Below are 20,009 nucleotides of genomic sequence, written 5' to 3'. Positions count from 1 at the left end.
TCCAGTGAACCGCGACACAGGCGGCGGATCTGTGGCTGCTGATGGACTTGTGATCCAAAATCTTTTCAAACCACTCTATATTTCAGAAAAAATACGTGATTAGATGAGATCTTTTGGACGCAAGTATGAGGAAAAAGTACATTTAAATTCTTTCCCCGGAGTCCCTTATCAGCGCTGCAGTGTGTCGTGTTGTTATTGCCTAATGGAAGTGCTCCGGAGCCTGTTTTTGTGATTCATTTTACGTTATTTTGATTTTATTTTTCAGCTCTTTAAAGCCTGTTCAAAGTTTATCCGAAAATTGTTTCTCAATCCTGCAGAGGAAAAGCAGGAATCCCTTAAGGGGAGCAACGTCACGTCAGTTGAAGAGCAGTGCGCAGATCTTTTTCTAGATCAATACTACAGTTAACCTAAATTTAAATTAAAAAAAAGAAATCATGAAGATGTGTGTTTATTTATATTAAAAGCAGAGGAGGCTTTGGTCATTAGACCTCATCATTGGTCAGAAATAATGATGTCAAACTTTGTGGACATAACGGATTTTAGCACACTTACAGAAGTGGAAGTGATAAATACATATGAATAACAATAAACTCTCTCAAAATGTATTTCTATGACCTATTATGTACGGAAAATCTGTCTGCCTTTGTGCTGGTCAGACAACATTTTTTTCCCAGCAAGTTATATTTACAAGTTCACAAGTTTGTTTTCAGTGTAAAACATACTTTTATGACTGCTTGAACAGGAACCATAAGGGTAGCATGCTTGGTGTGGCTGAAAAAGGCTGAAAAAGGGCTGCCTCTCCCATGTTTTAATAGATCAACAGACATTCTTACAAAACATCTGGCTTTTCTGCCATCTACTCACTCAATCTTTAAAGTGATTGTTTTGTAGCCGAAGCTCTTGACGTTCTTATTTTCCTGACTTTGTCTTCGGTAGCAGCTGCACAGGAAAAAGCACAACTTGACTGAAGCGATTGTTGACGAGTGGGAAGGTGATGAAACCACTCAGGAAACAAGTTAATTTATGCTATTAAAAAAAAAAAAAAAAAAACGTAGTGGAAAATACAATTTATAATAAATACGACCAATAAAATTCCATATTCTGTCACTTGGGCCCAAAAAAAAAGATCAAATCTCGTGACTTTCTATATCTGGAATAGACTTTTTATAATTCCATGATATTCCAGAGATTCCATGACCAGTGGGAACTCCATTTAAAGCACATAGTATTACTGAATGACTGTAAGACCGGTTTGTTTAATGTTTACAGCACCAGATTTTATTTTCTTGTTCTTTCCTCAACGACAGTCCGACAAAAAAAAAAAAAAAAAAGACTAGGTTTTGTTTGAACATCGGCGAACCAACAGTTTCCGGTCGTTCAGACACACAAAGTCTTTCTCCGTCGGAGAAAAGCAGGTTTTTCAGTGCAGGAATTTTTTTTTCTTTCCATTTGTAGACACTGTAAATGTCCCATCCTGTGTAAACGATTTCATACAAATCTTCGTCTTTCATACAAAAGAACCAAAAAAAACTTGTTGACGAGAACTTTTATTATGAACAAAGGAGTTCCGAAGGAGTACTAGACATTAAAACAGTCAACTAAACATCACGCAACATTGGTCATATATTTACACTGTAGCCTGTGAAATGCAGCACTCGTTCAAGGTGAGCAGTTTTCCAAAGGTCGTGTTTGACCCACGAGTCCGTCCTGAAATTGTCTGGAGTGACTTGAACCTTCCCATGAAAGTCCACGTGAAGATTGACAACAGTGATTGGCAGCTTTCGTCGGAGTCCTGCAGTTTGTTTTAGGATCGTGGGAGGACCTGAGAAATGGTGTCCCGAGCGCTCTGACTGAGCCGTTCGGGGAACTTGACCTCGTACTCCACGATCAGGTCACCGCGACGATCCGGCCGTTTGGGATAAGGCAGGCCCTCCCCGCTAACTCGCCGCTTCATCCCGGGCTGCACGATGTCCGTCTCCGACACGGTCAACGTCCGTCCGTCCAGCGTGGCTGCGTTGACTGTGCAGCCGCATAACGCCTGAGAAAAAAAAAAAAAAAAAAAAAAAAAAATTGGATTCGTAAAGGAACTTCACTGTACTCGAACGAATTCTGCAGATTAGTATTTTTGCAGTTTTACAACATGTTTAAAAAGTTACAACTCTTACATCTCTGAGTGAGATCTTGGCGGTGTAAACGATGTCGGAGCCGTTGCGTTTGAACACCGGATGCGGCTTGTCCTTCAGCACAAACACCACGTCCGCTGGAATGTTCATGGGAGTCTCGTCTCCCTCTTTAGGAAACGTGATCTTGGTGCCCTCCTTCCAACCTTTCTTTATCTGTACCTCCAGGATTTTATCTTCTGTCCTTATCGTTTGTCTGTCGGGGTTCAGCCTCTTTCGAGAGATCTTCATTTTCTTTGTGCAGCCCGACAACACTTCCTCCAAGGTCACCCGGAGGTCGTGGATCACGGGGGGGTCCTGCGGCTTCTTTACGACGCTTCTGTGACCGCCCATTCCTCCCATGCCGGAGCTGAAGGAGCGGGGGAAGCCCCCCATCCCGCCGCCGCCCATCCCGCCGCCGCCCATCCCGCCGGGCCCCATCCCGCCGGGCCCCATCCCGCTGGGCCCCATCCCGCCGGGCCCCATCCCGAAGCGGGTGAAGGAGTCATCGGTGTTCATGTGCTCGTTCATGCCTCCGTTGTGGCCACCGAAGAACTGCTCAAAGGGGTTACGTCCACCGAAGAACTCTGAAAAGATGGCGTGAGGGTCGCCCTGGAAGGTGTAGCTGAATGTGCCAGGACCCACGCCACCACTACCACCACCACCACCGCCACTCCCCATGGGGCCTCCGCCTTTCAGACCTGCGTGAGAGAAACAATCAAGTTAAAACTTGAAAAAGAATTGAAATGCTGTGACACTTGTGGATGTTGGTTTTGTTCTTTTTGTAAGATGTGTACAATTCATCACGTGCACCGACAATAATATTAGACTTAACGTTCACTCACTTTAACTTTTTCGCATCAATAAAAGTTTTGAAGTCACATACACACACATCTGAATCATTTGAATTTATTTATATATTTATCCACTGGATTATTTTGTGTTTTGATTTTGCGAACAAGCTGCAAGACAAAGGACAGAAGCAGATGCGACGCTTGAAGCAAAAATTAAAAAAAAAAAAAAAAGAGAGAGAGAGTGGCCAAGAAACCATGGCAACGACAAAACACTTGTCATGTTTAATAAACAACACAGAGGTGACCGTAAAGCTCTCTGAAACCTAATACACGAAAACAAACTCTGACAAAATCCCTTCCGAAATTATTTTTATAGGTGCATGCCCTTTGAGATCTCATGTTTGAAATGTTTTGGCTCGGTGTCAAATCAATAGAGAGTCACATGCAAAATAGCAAAACCGCTGTCTGAGCGGATAAACCTGGCCATCAAAATTATGACTGTTATTTTAAATTGCTTACTGTTTTTAAGAAAATGAGCGTCGTTATTCAAGCGGGAACCAAACATGTGATTCGAGCGAACTTATGAATATAACATTACGCTATCGCTATGGTAACACTTCAGGCACCCTATTGGACAGACTTCTCATCTTTACACGAGGTTTAGTATCGGATGCGTTATATTTTGTATTATTCATTTTGTTCAGTTTCATCATGCTCTCGTCTAAGTTGTGGTCGTGTAGAAACGGGCGAGAATAATAACTAACAGTAATACTTTTCTGCTGCACAGTCTCACCATTAACGTTTTGGTGCATCTAAATCAGGCAGTAATCCACCCATTGGTTTGTCTGACATTCTGTCTGTTGCCATCTTGTTTTTTTTGTTTGTTTTTTTGGAGGAGGAAGTGACCCTGTTTGGACGGACTTGGGGAGGGACGAGGGGGTAGAGGCCCGACCGATGCTGCGTTCAAATGGGGTTGTGTTTGTGTGTTCAGGAGGAGAGTCCCTGTGTGTGGACGCTTATGTTGCCGTCGCCCAGCAATAAACGCAAAGTGTACGATGCACACGACTCTCCGTGTTGCAACCGTCCATTGGTGGGCAGCATGAGAGCTTTAAGACACTACGCCACGCCCACTTGCACCACAAACGCTGCGCCGCCGCGGGGCATGTCAATCAACCTGGACATGCCCCCAAACATACCTGCTCTTTGGGGCCTAATATGTAAATGAAGTTAACTAATGACACCGTAATAATGTAAAATCTGTTGGTTAAAAAAAAGTTTACAGTTTACAGGTTTGTTGTTGTTTTGGTTTTTTTAGCCAGCGCCTTGTGGCCATCAGTGGTATTGCTATTTCAGGGACTTGTGCATTGGCTTCACATATCAAACCCGGAGGCTACGTCCTTTATATATATATATATATATATATATATATATATATATATATATATATATTGTATACACAGTCTAGGATTAAAATCAACACATCACAATTTAGTGACATCCTATAAAAATGTACGTTAATCCCCGCCTCTTCCGGTCTGATCACCCCGCCCCCGCCCCCCAAGCTCCTCCCCGAAACTCATCTCAACACATTGTCTGCTGTTAGTTCGCCACCTCGTTCGTGTATAAACATGTGAAGTGAGTTTTACCGCGAGCGGAGCCTCACCTCTCTCCTTGGCTCGGAAGACAAGCCTCGACAGCGCCATGATACACACACACACACACGCACAAGATAACGTTGACGTCCCGTCGCATGTTTAATGTTGTTACGTGTCAGCCACCGTCTCTACGTAACTCGTAACGTCACCTCGCTCATCAAATAACCTGCGACGTTTGAGCGATTCAGAAAACTTACCTTCTTCCCCGAAACGATCGTAGATGTCCTTTTTCTTTGGGTCGCTCAAAACATCGTAAGCTTCGGCGATCTCTTTGAACTTCTCCTCGGATCCCGGTGATTTGTTTTTGTCGGGGTGATAGCGCAGCGCTTGCTTACGATAAGCTTTCTTGATGTCGTCCTCCGACGCTCCTTTCTTAATTCCCAAAATGTCGTAGTAGTCTTTACCCATTTTGACCATCCGGCGGACCGTGAACTACTAAAGGTTTTCGGAGTAGGCTGTTTGATGAGCTTTTCCGCAGCTCGGCTGTCGGTCTCAACTCTGACCGGTTCTCCCCTGAATATTTTATTTATAAACAGCGTCGAAACTTCCAGAGTTGTCCACAAGCAGCCAGAACAATCCTAACTGAAACACTTTAGTTAGAGACACGCCCAGCGAGGCGTGACGTCACGCCGCCTTCAAGCGCTGTCGGAAATATTTCTCCCCGCACACAACATGCCGCTTCTAATTCGTCTCCGTGGACTCGGTGGGGGGGGGGGGGGGGGGCATTAAACAGCACGACAAGAGCAATTAGGAATAGATTAGCCTTTTAGAAACCTTGTTACTTCATTATTTAGCTGATTATGCCGCAGGACTTTTCAAATATTGCACAGGAAGAAGTACTTCCATATATGTCTCTTTGGCAAGCAGTCTGAAACTGGATAGACTGCAGTCAGGAACTTTTGTTATGCTCGGGTGTGGCCCAGATTATAGACTACTGAATTCCTTGCATATTGGCAGACAGAGTGGTGAACAGCAAAGAGATGGAGGGGATAACATTGGTGCACTTTGTCCTCAGGTCGGCTCAGTCCCCTAAAACATGTTTCTTTTCAATGATCAACTTTTTTTTATGCCTCATGAGAGATCTGTTGATTCAGTCCACTCTCGTGTGCAATATTCCCTCGAGGGAATTTCTTCAAATTTGGCACAAACATCCACGTGGACTCGGAGACTAACTGAGTTTGGTGGTCAGAGGTCAAAGGTCACTGTGACCTCACAAAACACATTTGTGGCCATAACTCCAGCAGTCACACAGCCGTTTGACAAAAAAATAGGATGAAATTATAAAGTAATGACTCATTATATCCAAAAGGTTAAAGATCAACTTCACTGTGACGTCACAATGTTCCTCAAAAAAACAAGGTTTTTTTTCTGGCCATTATTCAACGTCATCAAGGGGAGTTTTGGTAAAATACCAAGCTGATGAAACCAATCTTGAAGCTATGGTGATCTTTTGTGCTGTCGGGTTGAAAATGCATGTGAAGCATCCAGGTTTTAGACTTTTTGGCTTCTTTGCAGCAACATCCATATTTGGAGCGTTGCCCAATGGCTTGAATTTTGTGTCCTTTTAGAATCAGCTTTGTTGGCCAAGCATGTGAACACATATCAGGATTTTTGCGACATATATTACATAAGTCTGTACAGATATGGATCTAAACTACAACTTGACAGGCTGGTGGAGGCATACGACCGTGAGATGGTAATTTTAGTTTGGAGAACGCGGCAACCAACCGTGATGTCACCCACTATTTTGTGAACTGCCGGTTGAAGCCTCTAATTCGTCATTTTTTCTCCGATGCCATCTTGTTTTTTTGTAGCCAGAAATGCACACACTGGAAAAGCCCAAGGACACAATGCCCACCCATCTGTAGCGGAAATCTCACTGCACCACAGGCCTGTCAATCAATCCAGACACACCCTCTAACATACCTCTCTTTGTGGCCTAATATCTAATTATTTATAGAATTATTTTGCAAAGGACAAACAAGACGATGATCAGAAGGAAGGAATTTAGCTAATGAGACCATTATTACTTGTGGAAAACATTTATTGACTTAGTATTTCATGAGAGAAGTTGAATAGGAGTCTTTTGGGGCCAAAGTGGGTTTTTTTTGTCAGCGCCTAGTGGCCCTCGGTGGTATTGCACGTTAAGGCACTTTCATATTGGCTTCACTTTTTAGACCTGGAAGTTATGTCCATTTTTTATATACAGTCTAAGGTTTTGACCTGTCACACGAGTTGGATGAAGACAGACCAGGAGTGTAGGAGAAGAAAGTCTTTTCTTTCCATATGAAACATTATCACGTGATTCCCAGTCTGCCCTCTGTGCCTGCCCTGTGTCTCAATAACTGCAGTGCAAAGTAAACATTAGCTTGTGAAAAGGGGATTATTACATCATGTATGCGACACTCATCTGTTAAGTGAAGCAAAACCTGTTTTAAGCATTGCCAGATAAAAGGTGGTTACCGTTCAGACCCACCCAAATCACCAGAGGAGGATTTTTTTTTTTTTTTTAAATTGAGCTCAACTTCCTAAGAATGTCCCTTACTTTTCTATATTTTCGTGTATAAATTAAAGTATGTGTTTGCACCTACAGTCTATAATTTTCTGAAGTTTTCTTGTACGTTTACATAGATTTGGACACCAAAATTGAAAACCTCTGCTCTTTTCAATAAGGCATTTTTTGGGGGGCTCATTTTGACCTTGAGTTGTTTACTGCTGTAATAAATAATTTCATTGGGTAATTGTGCCTACATACAGTCGATTCATGCCCCAACCCAACTCGTTTGCGATAAGAAAATGACAAGAAAGAGCAAATTTATTTATACAATACTGTTCATACGCAAGGAAAACACAATGTACACAAAAAAGTATTGAAACAATGGAGACCAAATATTTTAAAACAAGAGTGCACACAGCTCAAACTTCACATGGGACAGTTTTAAAATCTAGTGGCTTCAAATTTACAAACCAAAAGAATGAAAAAGAAAATACTGACAGCAGCATGGAAGAGATTAGAAAAGTCACCAGATCATTTATTGATCAAGTTGTCCTCATTCTGTCGTCACCATTTGGATGAGTGCTGCATTTCAAAATTCAAGAAATCCTAATTTAGTTTAGTGTAGCTGCAACCTCTTCGTTTGCTCAACTCTCATTGGCTACCTCGCTGATAGCGTGGGTATGGCTTTGACCGTTCCCGATGCTGATTGGCCACAGTACCACCGTAGTTCCCGCCCACAGCGTCCTCATCCGTTGCACATTACTACCGCTGATTGGACGCTTTCCCTGTCACTCATCTGGGATATTAAGGAAGGGTTGCTAACTGCCAAGATGAAGCACTACGAGGTAAGTAGTGTCCATGAAACTCTAGCCGTTAACGGGGCGCTTTACGGGTCCGGAATTTAATAAATGAGACCAACTCGGAAGCTCACAGTTATTTCTCCAAAGTGTGAACTCCGACGTGAGTCAGATGTAGAGCTTTAAATGTGAGCGGTGAAGATCGCATGCTGCAGCTGTTTGCTATGTGACTCGGTGTAATGTGGCCCGTTGTGGGTTGAATTCACGGTTTTTAGTGGATCAATATCGTGCCGGAAACAATAACTGCGCCCACGGTTACGATCAAATGTACTTGCGTTGCGTTAAGTTCTCTACGTTTAAGCGTGCTTCTCGGTGAGGTGAAGAAAGAGCCCACCCACACCCCCCACCATGTGCAGGATAAATGCTCGGCTTCATCGCCATCTGTGGCTGGATGGACTCATGGCGCGTCTTCTTCTTTTTTTTTTTTTTTTTTACCTCGGTTCTTACCCAACAATGCAGGTGAACAATCAAGTGTGCAATCTCAGCTCTGTCAAACTAACTTGAGTTAACTCTTTCTTTTTCAGTTTAAAAAAAACAACAACAACAACAACCCAGTCCTGTCCGTGAGATAATGACATACTTAAAAGAGGGGGAAAATGTTAACTGTGCCAAAAAAAAAAGAAGAAAAAGTCCAGGCTTTGACTGTCCACACGCGCCTGTTTTACTGTTTAACACCAATATGAAAAGCTTCCAGTCATAACTTAACTATTATTACTATTATTATTATTATTCAGAAAGCACCGAGAGCTTCTCTCAAACGGTTTCGCGTGCACCTGAAAACCCACCGGACAGGATTTGAAGCAGTCTTGTCATAAACTTAACACAACCAGTGGCTGTTCAGGTTCCCCTTCGCCCCGTTGACAGATGTGGCTTTTCAGACCTAAAGTCAGAAAAGGCAAAACAACATTTATATGAGCAAAGTTCACGGTGAGACGAAAGCATTCGTATTTAGAAACCACGGGGACTAGCATGTAATTTGAAGTGACAGACAATGCCCCCCCGAACTTGTGTCGTTAAACACGACTTAGTTGATAATAAATCTGGTTCGTTGAAATTATTCACACTCATCAGCAGCTTTTATCAGCTCCGTGTGGATCGTAGGCCTCTTCTATGACCTGCAAGAAGTCTGGCTACTGTTTTGACTTTTTATTGCGTTACAATACTGTGTCAATTATTTCTTTATTTATGAACTCCTTGACATTTCATACCATTATTGGCATTAAATCTGATCACTTTCAAGCTCTTCAGAGACATTTTCCTCGTGGTCCAGCCTCTTGAAGTACAACACGATGAGCCTCATATCTGGACATAATGTAGTACCACTTGTACCGTTGGCCAATTACCAGCACAACCAGATCTTGGTACAAGCGTGCTGTAGGCTTGTAGCTCACTGACGCTAATGACAGGTACGCCTCGGGTATTCAAATTTGAAGTTGTTTTTTTTTTTCAATACTTAATAGGCAATTTGGTCCTTGCTATTAAAGTTCAGTACCAAACCCTACATTCATTTTATCATTTACTTTTTGTGAGTAAAGCATACGAAGCTGGAACTCACTCGGTGTGTTACTGCACTAAAAACACTTAAAGACATATTGTATTAACAGTCACACACAGTCATGAAAATCAAACCGAACATGTTTTCTAGTTTGTGTCATTTGACCTGTTAAATCGTCGTTTCTTCGCATTTACACCAGAGAGCTTCGTCAACCTCACAGCGTTCTGCTCTGCTCGCACATCGTTGCTGGGCTGTGTGTGCAAAAGCACTCCAAAAATATATATCTAGATGAATTTCTCAAGACATTTAAAAAAAAAAAAAAAAAAAATGTCTTACCTTGTAGCAGGAGGTGCACGGCCAACCCAACAAAACTATGGGGTCTACTGATCGCACGATTAAAGTCCACCGTAGCGGTCAGTGCTGCTGCCTGCTTCACCCTCAGTCCACCCTGTGTCAGCAGCACAGACTGTCACTGCCAGAGGTTTTATATAGGCGAGATGGGGCGGGGGCCGGTGGGGGGCTCAGTTGGGCATGCTTGGCACAACGACAGAGACTCGTTCATTTCCATGAAGTCTGAACCGCTGGTGTCCTGTGTCCTGCTTGTTTTACGTGTACGTGGCCTGTTTTATTTCTACTATGCCAATTGGGGAAAAAAACACACACAAAAAACACTATTGGAAGTTGCAAAAATGGAGGATGCCTTTTGCAAATATATATATATATATATATATAAAAAAGGAGTTACTAGAAAGCCCCATTTTATTTTTACTGTTGGGTTTTACTCAGAGACTAAATGGTTCCATTTTGTTTTTAGTTTGTGATGCTTGTGATACGGTAGATAAGAGTAATGGGAAGATATGCAGATAGATGGCCATAAATCATTGACTTTTAATAAACGCAAACAGTACTTTATTAGCAGCACAAGGTGTTTGTATCAACAAACAAAACAAACAAAACAAAAAATGTGTATTCGGCCCCTGGCTAATTTGAGTGTTTTGATGAAATTACACCTTTTAACATGACAGAAAATTATTTATGGATACATGCTGGTACATTTCTAACCATGAAAAGAATACATGTCCTCAACCTCTCCGCTGCCACTTGTGACCGTATGTCTTTCATTCATGACGGAAACTGTATCCAGACTGCTCGTCATAAGACAGATGGGGGGGGTGGAGGAAGGTGGAGGAGGGGGGGAGGAGGAGGAGGGGGGGGGGGGCGTCACCGAGGGGAATGCCCCGACTAAGCCCTCAAGAGTCTGGAGTATTATCACCCCGCGGTGGCAGGAAAGTGTGTGTGTGTGTGTGTGTGTGTGTGTGTGTGTGTGTGTGTGTGTGTGTGTGTGTGTGTGTGTGTGTGTGTGTGTGTGTGTGTCTCTCTCTCTCTCTCTCTCTCACTAAGAGATCTGAATGGTCAGTTCGGTTTCAAGGAGCAACACGCTGGACGTCCAGTGAGCGCGATGCATTCAGGTGTTTAGCGATGAACATGGGAATTGTAGTTGGTTATCAATTTAATGTCAGCGTAATGTGATCAGAAGACATCCCATGACATTACAACCCCAGGGGAGATCGGTGTGGGGTCTGTCGGGAGAGGGGCTGGTTATGCAGAGTTAGCAGGAGGTGTTTATATTTAGCTGGGGAGAGGAAGACCGGGGGGGAAGGGAGAGGTGGGGGGGGGGGGGGAGGCATACTAGGAAAATGAAAAAAAAAAAAAAAAAGGGGGGTGCTGTTTGTCATCATACCTTCATCTTGCCACTTAGCCCGGGAGTTGAGAGGCGTCCGGGGTTGTCAGGTGCCCGTTTTAGGGATCGAGTCACATTTCAAAACTTCACAGCCCTGGAAGGAAACTCCAGCTCTCGGCTCTAGAAGTTTCTGTCACGAGATGTACACCCAGACGACAGCTCGCCATTCGGGATGCTGGGCATTCCTGCGCACGCAACCCTGCGCACACATGCGGCATATGTTCGTGCTGCCGGGGTCGACTGGCAGTTAAATAAAGCAGAAGTGAAGGAATGACCGAGGGAGGGAGAGTGAGAGAATGACAGAAGAAGAAGAGGAGGAGGAGGAAGAAGAGGAAGAGGGAGGGTCAGAGGAGCAGGGGCGAGACAGATTTATTTCCACAGCTGCCCCCCCCCCCCCCCCCCTCCCCCCGTACCCTCCGGCTCGACGCGGGTCTGAGGTAGACAGTAGAGAGGTGGAGAGTGACGAGAGAAGCGAGGGGACGACGGGATTAAACCGAGAGCAGGAGGAGAACCGCGGTCATGGATGCTTTAGCTCTCGAGGCCACCAGCAGTAAAAAGCCGGCTAACGGGGCGGCGGCCCCGCCGGCGGGTCAGGCACCGGGCAAACGCAAGCCCGCCAAAAAAGCTAAAAAAGCTGTTGTTTTCTTCGAGGTGGAGATCCTGGACGCCAAGACCAAGGACAAGCTCTGCTTCCTGGACAAGGTGAGAACTCGGGTCTTCTTTACGTCAAGTCGGATTTAGAAGTCTTTTCCACGACTGCCCGTGCACGTCCAATCGCCCGCGTGCTTTAAGCCTGACATTTTGATGCCGCAGTTCACCTGGAGCGTAAGGGCGTTGCATCCGCCGTCACAGCCCACCGTGCGGCCTCAGACACGCGGGTGCTTACGTGCAGCGAAATGCGAATGCACGACGCCACATCGTTCACGATATCGGTGACAGACGTTCATAACGCGCGGTTAAATACCGACACAAACGCTCTGGTGTCATTTTGATGAAGCATTTATGGTTTAAAAAAAAAAAAAAAATGTGAAGAAACTATTACAGGTGGAGGAAATTCTGCTGCGTATACTGTGATAGTCAGTTGGCAGCTTTCGAATTGATCTTCTGACTTTTTGAACACTCGTCAGAATATTATTGAGTTTTGATACTTAAGAACTAGTTTAATTGAAAAAAAAAAAAGCATCTTAATAGCTTCATGCCGCAACTGGAGAACTTTTTCCATTAAATTGTAAAACCGAATCATCAAATTTAACTTTCAGGAACACTGGAGACTCAGTTTTCCACTTGTTTGTGTTTTTTGTTTCTCACTCGAGGGATTTGAAAGTTAAGCGTTTTAAAGTGCGGCGCGTTTTACAGCTGTAGTCCGACAACAGCGTGACGTCGACCGGTCTTAAGTTATGTTTACAGTCGGGACTGAAGGGTATCACGGTCGTATTAGGCATATTTATTTCGATAAGACGTTTAAGCCCATTGTTTTACCAGCCATATTTACAGAAGCAAATACTTGGCCTGTACTTTGTTATTGTTGTGTTAGGCAGATTTTTATCGGTTGGTGCGCGGCCTGCAGGTTAGTGCTGTTGCATTAGGAGGGTTTAGTGTACTGTAGGTGTGAGGCCCGGTGGTGTATAGAGTTGCATCGGGCACGGTGCTGTCGGCCAGGCCAGACTCAGCTTACGAAAGGCTGCTCTTCAGGAGCGCAGAGTATAAGGCGCTACCCTTCACTGGATTAGACCCGGTGGTCGGCTTAGCAGGGTTTCCATGGTGATGGTGTCTGAAATCTAGCATCTCTTCGTTCTGAACGCTGAAATAAGGGACTGTCAAGAGGATCAGCTAAGTTCAGTGCTCTCCAACCAACATGATATGCGAGATGTTATTTAACAATTGAATTTGTGCCTTAAATTCCTCTTGAGGTTCGGTGGTGCAACAGCTATTTGCAATTACAGGTTGAGCTTTCACTCAGTCACGTGGAAGATGGAAAAATCTCCTCTTTTTTTTTTGTACGAGTCTTGAGTCACAACTTTGCTTTATTTCATTAATGCATCTTGGCTCTTGCAGTCGAGGCCAGCAGGTAAATAAACGGAAGGTTTGCTACTTACATTTTTGGAGAAACCAATCAATGAACATGCAAAAATTGTCCTTTAAAAAATAATAATAATAATATTTTTATTAAATTTTTTATATTTTTTGTTATATAAAATAAAATATTTTTTTAAATTATATATATATATAAAGTTTATTTCTGACACCAGTAACTAATTATTTGATTAAAATCTACTCAAATATTCATGCAATACTCCAAATAAACCGTCAGTATGTACAGCGAACAAACCTGTTGCTGCCTAAAGACTTGCCGAACTCGCCACAGTACAAACGTTCACAACATTTCTGACTGAATAAATGAACAGTAAAAAAAAGTGTTCATATTTTTCCATCACAGAAGGGAGGACGGTAGAGTTCAGCCTGCCTCAACTCTTAACACACAAAACCATTTGATCCAAGAAGTGGGAAAGTGATGATGGCTTTGAATCAACCGATTCGTGGGTTCAGAGGGTTTCACTGCTCTGTTATCATGTAACAACTGTGTGTTGTGTGTGTGTGTCCATGTTCACCTTTGTGTGCTCTTCATATTTCTGTTTAGTCGTCATTGTGTTTAAATTGGGGATAGCTGGCAGCCTGCAAAAGGTTTGTTTAGTGTGTGTGTGTGTGTGTGTGGGGTGGGGGGGTGGGCTCTTTTGAAACCTTAATAGCAGCTGTTAAATTGCCATGTGGGTGTGTGGGCACAGCCAGAGCTAAATTTACCACTATCATCATGAATGGAAAACAGGGTTATTATCTGTTCCTTGTGTGTGTGTGTGTGTGTGTGTGTGTGTGTGTGTGTGTGTGCGTGTGTGTGTCCCTCAGCTTATTTATTGTGTTATTTGCAGGTCGAGCCAAATGCCACTATCGGGGAGATCAAGTCGATGTTCCACAAGAGCCGTGAGTGTCATCTCTCTGCAGGCGACTAAAGCCTCATAAATCTGCTTCAACATCACGTAGGGCTGGGCAATAAATGGATATTATTATTATTATTATTATATGGTGATATGAGGTTTGTTATTGTCTTGGATTTTGGATATCATAATCCCGTAATGTGGTTTTTTTTTTAAATTTTATTTTTTTTATAAAGGCTTTATTAGGTAAACGATGTCATTTCCAGAACTAACCAGACTGTTCGAGTCGTTCTGTTGTTTGACTCCGATCACTTTGTCACGATATCCGCACGACTGATGATTTTTAAGAAAAAGAAAAAAGTCAGTATTTAAACATTGAGTGAAAAACACGGCTTTCCCGAGTTCGATGTGCAACGCAACGTCATCACCAAAACACACCAGGTCATAAAAACACGTGTTACTCGGGTGCAGATGTTGATTAAGCAACGCAACTAGGATTTACTATTTACTGCTGAAGATTAAAGCTTCCGCCCGCTCCGTGCGCACTCCTGATATTTTGTCGCCCAGCCCTCAGATCGAGTGAATCCCCCAACGGCACATTAAAAAAAAACAACAACAAAAAAAAAACTGACTTCGAGTCTCGAGACGTTTGTGAAGTATTTATCTTGTCTGTTTCAGATCCTCAGTGGTACCCAGCCAGACAGTCCATTCGCCTCGACCCCAGTACGTCCGCTTCAATGCGACCGTTTGTCAGTGTGCACGAGTTGGTAGTACGAGTCTCTGCAGTCATGTGCCGGAACTCTAAATGAAGTAAAGTGCGCGTCTGTCTGCGTTTTCTCAGAGGGGAAGTCTCTGAAGGACGAGGACGTTCTGCAGCATCTTCCTGTGGGAACCACGGCAACGTTCTACTTCAGAGACCTGGGAGCTCAGATCAGCTGGGTCACAGTGAGTACGACACGCGGTCCGCGCAAATACATCACGGTGCAACGGGATCAAGCGGAGCTGTATTGAGATTTCCCACTGTGGAAAAAAAAAAGTGTGTGAAGTGTGAAGTGTGAACAAAGCTGGATCTTTTCTTATCCACCAACCAGCCAGTTTATAGAAGTTTTGACGGTACGGCTGCAGACGATCAAAAACACGACTGCATGTGCTCGTTCTTTGAGCCTTTGAGACTCTGACGTCCTGCTCCACCTCCTTGTCTCCAGGTTTTTCTGACCGAGTACACCGGCCCCCTGGTCATCTACCTGATGTTCTACTTCCGGGTTCCCTTCATCTACGCACCCAAATACGACTTCACCACCAGCAAACACTGGGTCGTGCAGTGAGTGTCTCCGACGCGCCCTCGCCAGCTCTGCGTATCTCGAGCGGAGCCTCGTTGTCCTCCAGTCGGAGCGTCTCCGCGCGTCCGGCTTGGGGGGAAAATATCGTTATTTACGCACCTCTTGCCGGTCGTGCCTCGCGCCTCCGTCCCTCCTCTGGCACGAACACGTCAGTAATCGCCCGACCGCCGAAACCCGGGAACGATCAGACTTAATCGACGCGAGTACGTCCGTCCGATCAGCTGATCAACAGCTGACTTGAGATATCGGAACACTTACTCGCGCAGTTTGTAGCTTACCGCCGGTCGGCGCGGGTCGCGGTGCTACGTGCCGTTCGGGCGTAACGGGAACAGACCCGGAACGTTTTGATCCGCCCTCGTGACGTGGCTGAAGAAAAATACTTCAACTGTCGATCATGGATCTGACAGTTGGATATATCAACCTTAAAATCCTGGAGCTAATGCAAGTGTGTTATTGTGTGTGTGTGTGTGTGTGTGTGTGCGTCCGCGTGTCCGTCTCCGTGTCTCCAGTCTCGCCTGTATGTGTCACTCCTTCCACTACGTCAAGAGGCTCCTGGAGACGCTGTTCGTCCACCGCTTCTCTCACGGCACGATGCCGCTACGCAACATCTTCAAGGTGATCCCCGTTCTCCCGCTCGACCTCCGTCGTTCGCTGTCGCAGATTAAACGTCTGCAGAGGTGAACTGTAACGGAGTAAAAAGTTCGTCATTTCAAAAGAAAAAGGGGGGGGGGGGGGAGGATGGCTGTATCTCTACCAACACCAGGAAGAAAAAAAACAACACCTCACTGACCACCTTTCTGTCACGTTGTGTGTGTGTGTGTGTGTTCAGAACTGCACTTATTACTGGGGCTTTGCGGCGTGGATGGCCTATTACATCAACCACCCGCTGTATACACCACCCAGTGAGTGAGCCCGCACCGAGGCGGTCGCACACGCAACACTCGCACACGCAACACTCGCACACGCTCGTCTGTTATTGTAACTCTTTTTTTTTTACCGTTGATCGTGTTCATTTTCTTTTTTGCAGTCTACGGGGAGCAGCAGATCCGACTCGCCCTCATCATATTCTTGGTAAGAACGTTTCTAACCTCAAGACGTTGTTCTTTAATTCATTCGCGCAGCATTTTAATTTGACTAATAAATGTGTTATTTTGATTTATTATCTGGAACATAATTTAAAGGCTCCCTGTGGAATTGAATTTTTTTTTTGTTTGTTTTGTGATGTTATCATCAAAAAGACTTTGCAGCAGCTTTCCTTAAATGTTCAAGTGGGTGTTTTTATTTTTATTTTTTTCAAGAAAGAATGTTTTCATTATTTTGGGGGGGTGATGGATGGATGGATGGATGGATGGATGGATGGATGGATGGATGGATGGATGGATGCTTTATTATCTTTTAATATTGTAAGTTCAGGGAAAAAAAAGTTATGACTTTTTTCTTCTTCTTTTTTTAAACTACTACCTAATGACAAAACAGTCATGTAATCACTTCCTATGATAATAATCATTCTGCACGTCACAGAAATGGCTGTAAATATATATATTTTTTTTAATTTTATTTTTTTTACTGCAGAGAAATTGCACACAAAAATTGCAAAGATTAGTCAAATGTATTGATTTGCGTGTTGTATTTTTTTTTTGTCTTGTTGATATTCTGGTTGGTTTTCCAGAAGGGAATTTGATCAGTTTCAGACAACATTCATGTTTTGCTTCACACACATTGAGTATCGAATTACTTGTGTGACATTGTCAATGTTTTCTTTCTTTAGTTCTGTCAGATCGGCAACTTTTCCATCCACATCGCTCTCCGTAACCTTCGTCCTCCAGGTGAACACCGCAGCCACACCGGTGCATCGCTCAGACACACAGTTGTACTTCTCTGGCCGCAGTGGATTTTAATCATATTTTCAGGGACGCTGCCTTCTGTCCCTTTTTTTTTTTTTTTTTTTTTAATCCCTAAAGATATTTGAAGTGTTATTGTGAGAAATGAAGTGTGATTCATGGAAACGATTTGTACGTTTGTTACGGTACCGTGTGGTTAAAACACTTCCGACATAATCTGTGACGTAAACTCAATACAAATGATTTCAATCAAAACATAATAATTCATCTTTGTATCATGACTAACCAAGAAAAAAAAAATCAAAATTCAAAGAGAACATATTTGGTTGTATATTTGACATACTGCTAAATTATGATTTCAGTGTAGCGTGGGACACGACACGGCAAGAAGTTTCTCGTGAAAAAAACTTAACAGAAATTGTTCACAGAAAAAAAAAAAAACGTTTATATGAGAGATTTTTATATTTTATATTTTATAAGCTGGCTGGAGAACTTTGGTCTTTTGTGCTTTAGAAGTCAAATTAGATCAGTGAGTTTATTAAGGACATCAGGCCAAAAATGTAAAGCTATGAACGATGAGATGGATGGAAAAATATCCTAACTCTTTTGCGCTCCCCGTATCCAGGCTCCAAGACCAGGAAGATTCCCTATCCAACCAAGAACCCCTTCACCTGGATCTTCCTGCTGGTCTCCTGCCCCAACTACACCTACGAGGTAACGTGTTTCAGTCACCATGGTAGCCGAGAGCAGTTTTCTCCGAGAACAAAACAACTGCCCCATTTAGCGTTTGATTAAGTGCCTTAAGAAGTATTATGTCACCTGGATTTTTTTTTTGATTTTTTTTTTTTTTACTATATTCATTTTCCGAGATACGACAATTATGAAACTTTATAGAGATAAAGTTTGTTGTTGAAGGTCGCTCCCTTCGGTTACATTCGTTTGCTTGACTGTGCGTGTGGCTGCTGCCCTCTGCTGGTGTCAGTACATCTGGGTCCAAACTCATCTCCTTTATTCCAACATAATTTGACCTTCCACTCGTTTCCTGGTTCCCCAAAGCGCCGAGTGAAATGTAACCACCACGTAGTGCCCACAAACACTTACCACTGCATCGCCATAAACATGCACTTAAACCGTTGTAAAATCTCCCATCAGTACTCTGTTGAAGTACTTTTTAATTTACTCACACTTTTCAGTCGACCTTTGCGCATGACGGTTAATTCGCTATAAAGCTATAAATCTATTTCAGAGCGGGGTCGGACCGCAGCGTTTGACAAGCTCGTGCTTATTCTCATTGTTCTTAGGTGCTGGAAATCCTAATTGAAACGATAAATTTGATACAGCTTAAAAAGTACTTAATGGGTTTTGCAGCACAGAGAAGCTATTAAATGACATTGGCCTAAGACTGCAGAATTATGGGATTTAGTGTCTCCTGCTAATGCTTGTGTGCTGTCAGTGTGTCTTTTGTCACTTTGGGCTGCTCGTCGAGATCGGAGGACGAGCGGCGACTCAAGTGACCAAAAGAATATAAAAAAAATAAATAAACAAAAATGGTAAAACGACTGTCTTTGACAATAATTTCTGCAAGATATTAAACTTACTATTTATTGCACAGGTTAAAGAGTAATGTTATCATTTTTTTGTTATTTTATTTTAGATTAGGAATGCACATTTTTGGTGAAATTTAATTAAATGTAATTTTGCCTGCAGCCCTCCATCCAGATACATTTTTGGTCCTTCATATGAAATCATTTGAGCACCTCCGATGTATCTGTCCACCACTTTTGAACATTTGCTCCCCGTTGTACATTTTCTATTCATTTAAAATATTATAATTACCACCAGTATCACGTTTTAGGCTCTGCATGTTGACCACTTGTAACAAAGTGATGAACCTCCGTGGGGGGGAGGGGGGTCGAGAAGGTTTTCTGATTGGGATGATTCTTCCTCCTGCAGCTGGGCTCCTGGTTTGGCTTCACCCTGATGACCCAGTGTCTGCCGGTGGCCTTTTTCACCCTGGTGGGTTTCATCCAGATGACCGTTTGGGCCAAGGGGAAGCACCGCAGCTACCTGAAGGAGTTCCGCGACTACCCTCCCCTCCGCTCACCCATCCTGCCGTTCGTCCTGTAGAGGACTAGTCCCGCCGCTCCCCTTGGTTGTAGGAGTCGAGTACCACCTCCCCACCTCTCCAGTGCTAACGGAGGGCGTGCCCTTCCCTTTACCCTCCCCCACCCTCTCCAAAAAAAAAAAAAAACCTACACTGGAACTTATTAGACTGACTGAAAGAACCTAAGTGTGTCCAACCTTCCTCTTCCTGTCGTCAGCCCCGTTTGTGTCGAGTGAAAAATGTAAAACGCTACACTTGCTCAATTTTTATTTTTTTTATTGCAGACAAACAAACCCGTTCTGACTGGTTAACTGACTTTTGTGCGCTTGGTCTCCCAGAGCAGTTTCCACCTTCGAACTACCTGCTTTTTACTAAACGACGTACTGAATATCGCCGCTTCGCTTTTATCATCCGATCCTGTTGTTTTTGGGGTTGAATCGGCACACTGTGATGATATTCAACACATCTGAAATCCAAATCCGAAACCATGACAGAATCTGAAGTAATTTATTAAAAAAAAAGTAAACCAAAATGTCTTGAGGTCTTCTTTTTTTTTTTTTTTTAGGGTGAAACGGTTTTAGTCTACAGAGGATCAC

General features: G+C 43.5%; 2 protein-coding genes across 3 annotated transcripts; one reads left to right on the top strand and one right to left on the bottom strand.

The window, feature by feature from the left end:
• Positions 1–779: 779 nt before the first annotated feature.
• dnajb1b (DnaJ heat shock protein family (Hsp40) member B1b) lies at positions 780–5,205 on the bottom strand. Its single transcript, XM_069714644.1, has 3 exons — positions 4,806–5,205; positions 2,166–2,860; positions 780–2,038 (listed from the first exon to the last, which is right to left on the bottom strand). The coding sequence occupies exons 1-3, from the start codon at positions 5,023–5,025 to the stop codon at positions 1,805–1,807; spliced, it is 1,149 nt and encodes a 382-aa protein (XP_069570745.1). The 5' UTR covers positions 5,026–5,205; the 3' UTR covers positions 780–1,804.
• Positions 5,206–7,891: 2,686 nt separating this feature from the next.
• On the top strand, positions 7,892–19,945 carry tecrb (trans-2,3-enoyl-CoA reductase b). 2 transcript variants are annotated; one of them, XM_069714645.1, is made up of 12 exons: positions 7,892–7,950; positions 11,850–11,900; positions 14,123–14,174; positions 14,807–14,851; positions 14,970–15,073; positions 15,334–15,449; positions 15,978–16,083; positions 16,298–16,370; positions 16,496–16,539; positions 17,237–17,294; positions 17,935–18,023; positions 19,263–19,945. In XM_069714645.1, exons 1-12 carry the CDS (start codon positions 7,936–7,938, stop codon positions 19,434–19,436), a joined length of 927 nt encoding a protein of 308 aa, XP_069570746.1. In that variant the 5' UTR covers positions 7,892–7,935; the 3' UTR covers positions 19,437–19,945. The 2 variants fall into 2 exon arrangements, with proteins under 2 accessions (XP_069570746.1, XP_069570747.1); XM_069714646.1 differs by lacking the exon at positions 7,892–7,950 and having other exon boundaries at positions 11,211–11,900.
• The last annotated feature ends 64 nt before the right edge of the window (positions 19,946–20,009 follow it).

This window comes from Brachyistius frenatus, unplaced genomic scaffold (genome assembly GCF_029030835.1).
Source record: "Brachyistius frenatus isolate BFR_SWC_R1_liver_20210118 unplaced genomic scaffold, ASM2903083v1 Contig_132, whole genome shotgun sequence".
NCBI classification, from domain to species: Eukaryota; Metazoa; Chordata; class Actinopteri; family Embiotocidae; genus Brachyistius; species Brachyistius frenatus.
The sequence above is the reverse complement of the archived record's forward strand: the minus strand, read 5'-3'. Positions and strand labels throughout refer to the sequence as shown.

Bases quoted from the DNA above. Each gene is read 5' to 3' on its own strand.
- tecrb (XM_069714646.1), top strand. From the start codon at position 11,718: ATGGATGCTTTAGCTCTCGAGGCCACCAGCAGTAAAAAGCCGGCTAAC. The intron at 11,901-14,122 runs GTGAGAACTCGG...TGTTATTTGCAG, and splicing joins AGCTCTGCTTCCTGGACAAG to GTCGAGCCAAATGCCACTAT. The intron at 15,074-15,333 runs GTGAGTACGACA...CCTTGTCTCCAG, and splicing joins CTCAGATCAGCTGGGTCACA to GTTTTTCTGACCGAGTACAC.
- dnajb1b (XM_069714644.1), bottom strand. From the start codon at position 5,025: ATGGTCAAAATGGGTAAAGACTACTACGACATTTTGGGAATTAAGAAA. The intron at 2,861-4,805 runs GTAAGTTTTCTG...TCTCTCACGCAG, and splicing joins CGATCGTTTCGGGGAAGAAG to GTCTGAAAGGCGGAGGCCCC. The intron at 2,039-2,165 runs GTAAGAGTTGTA...TTTTTTTCTCAG, and splicing joins CCAAGATCTCACTCAGAGAT to GCGTTATGCGGCTGCACAGT.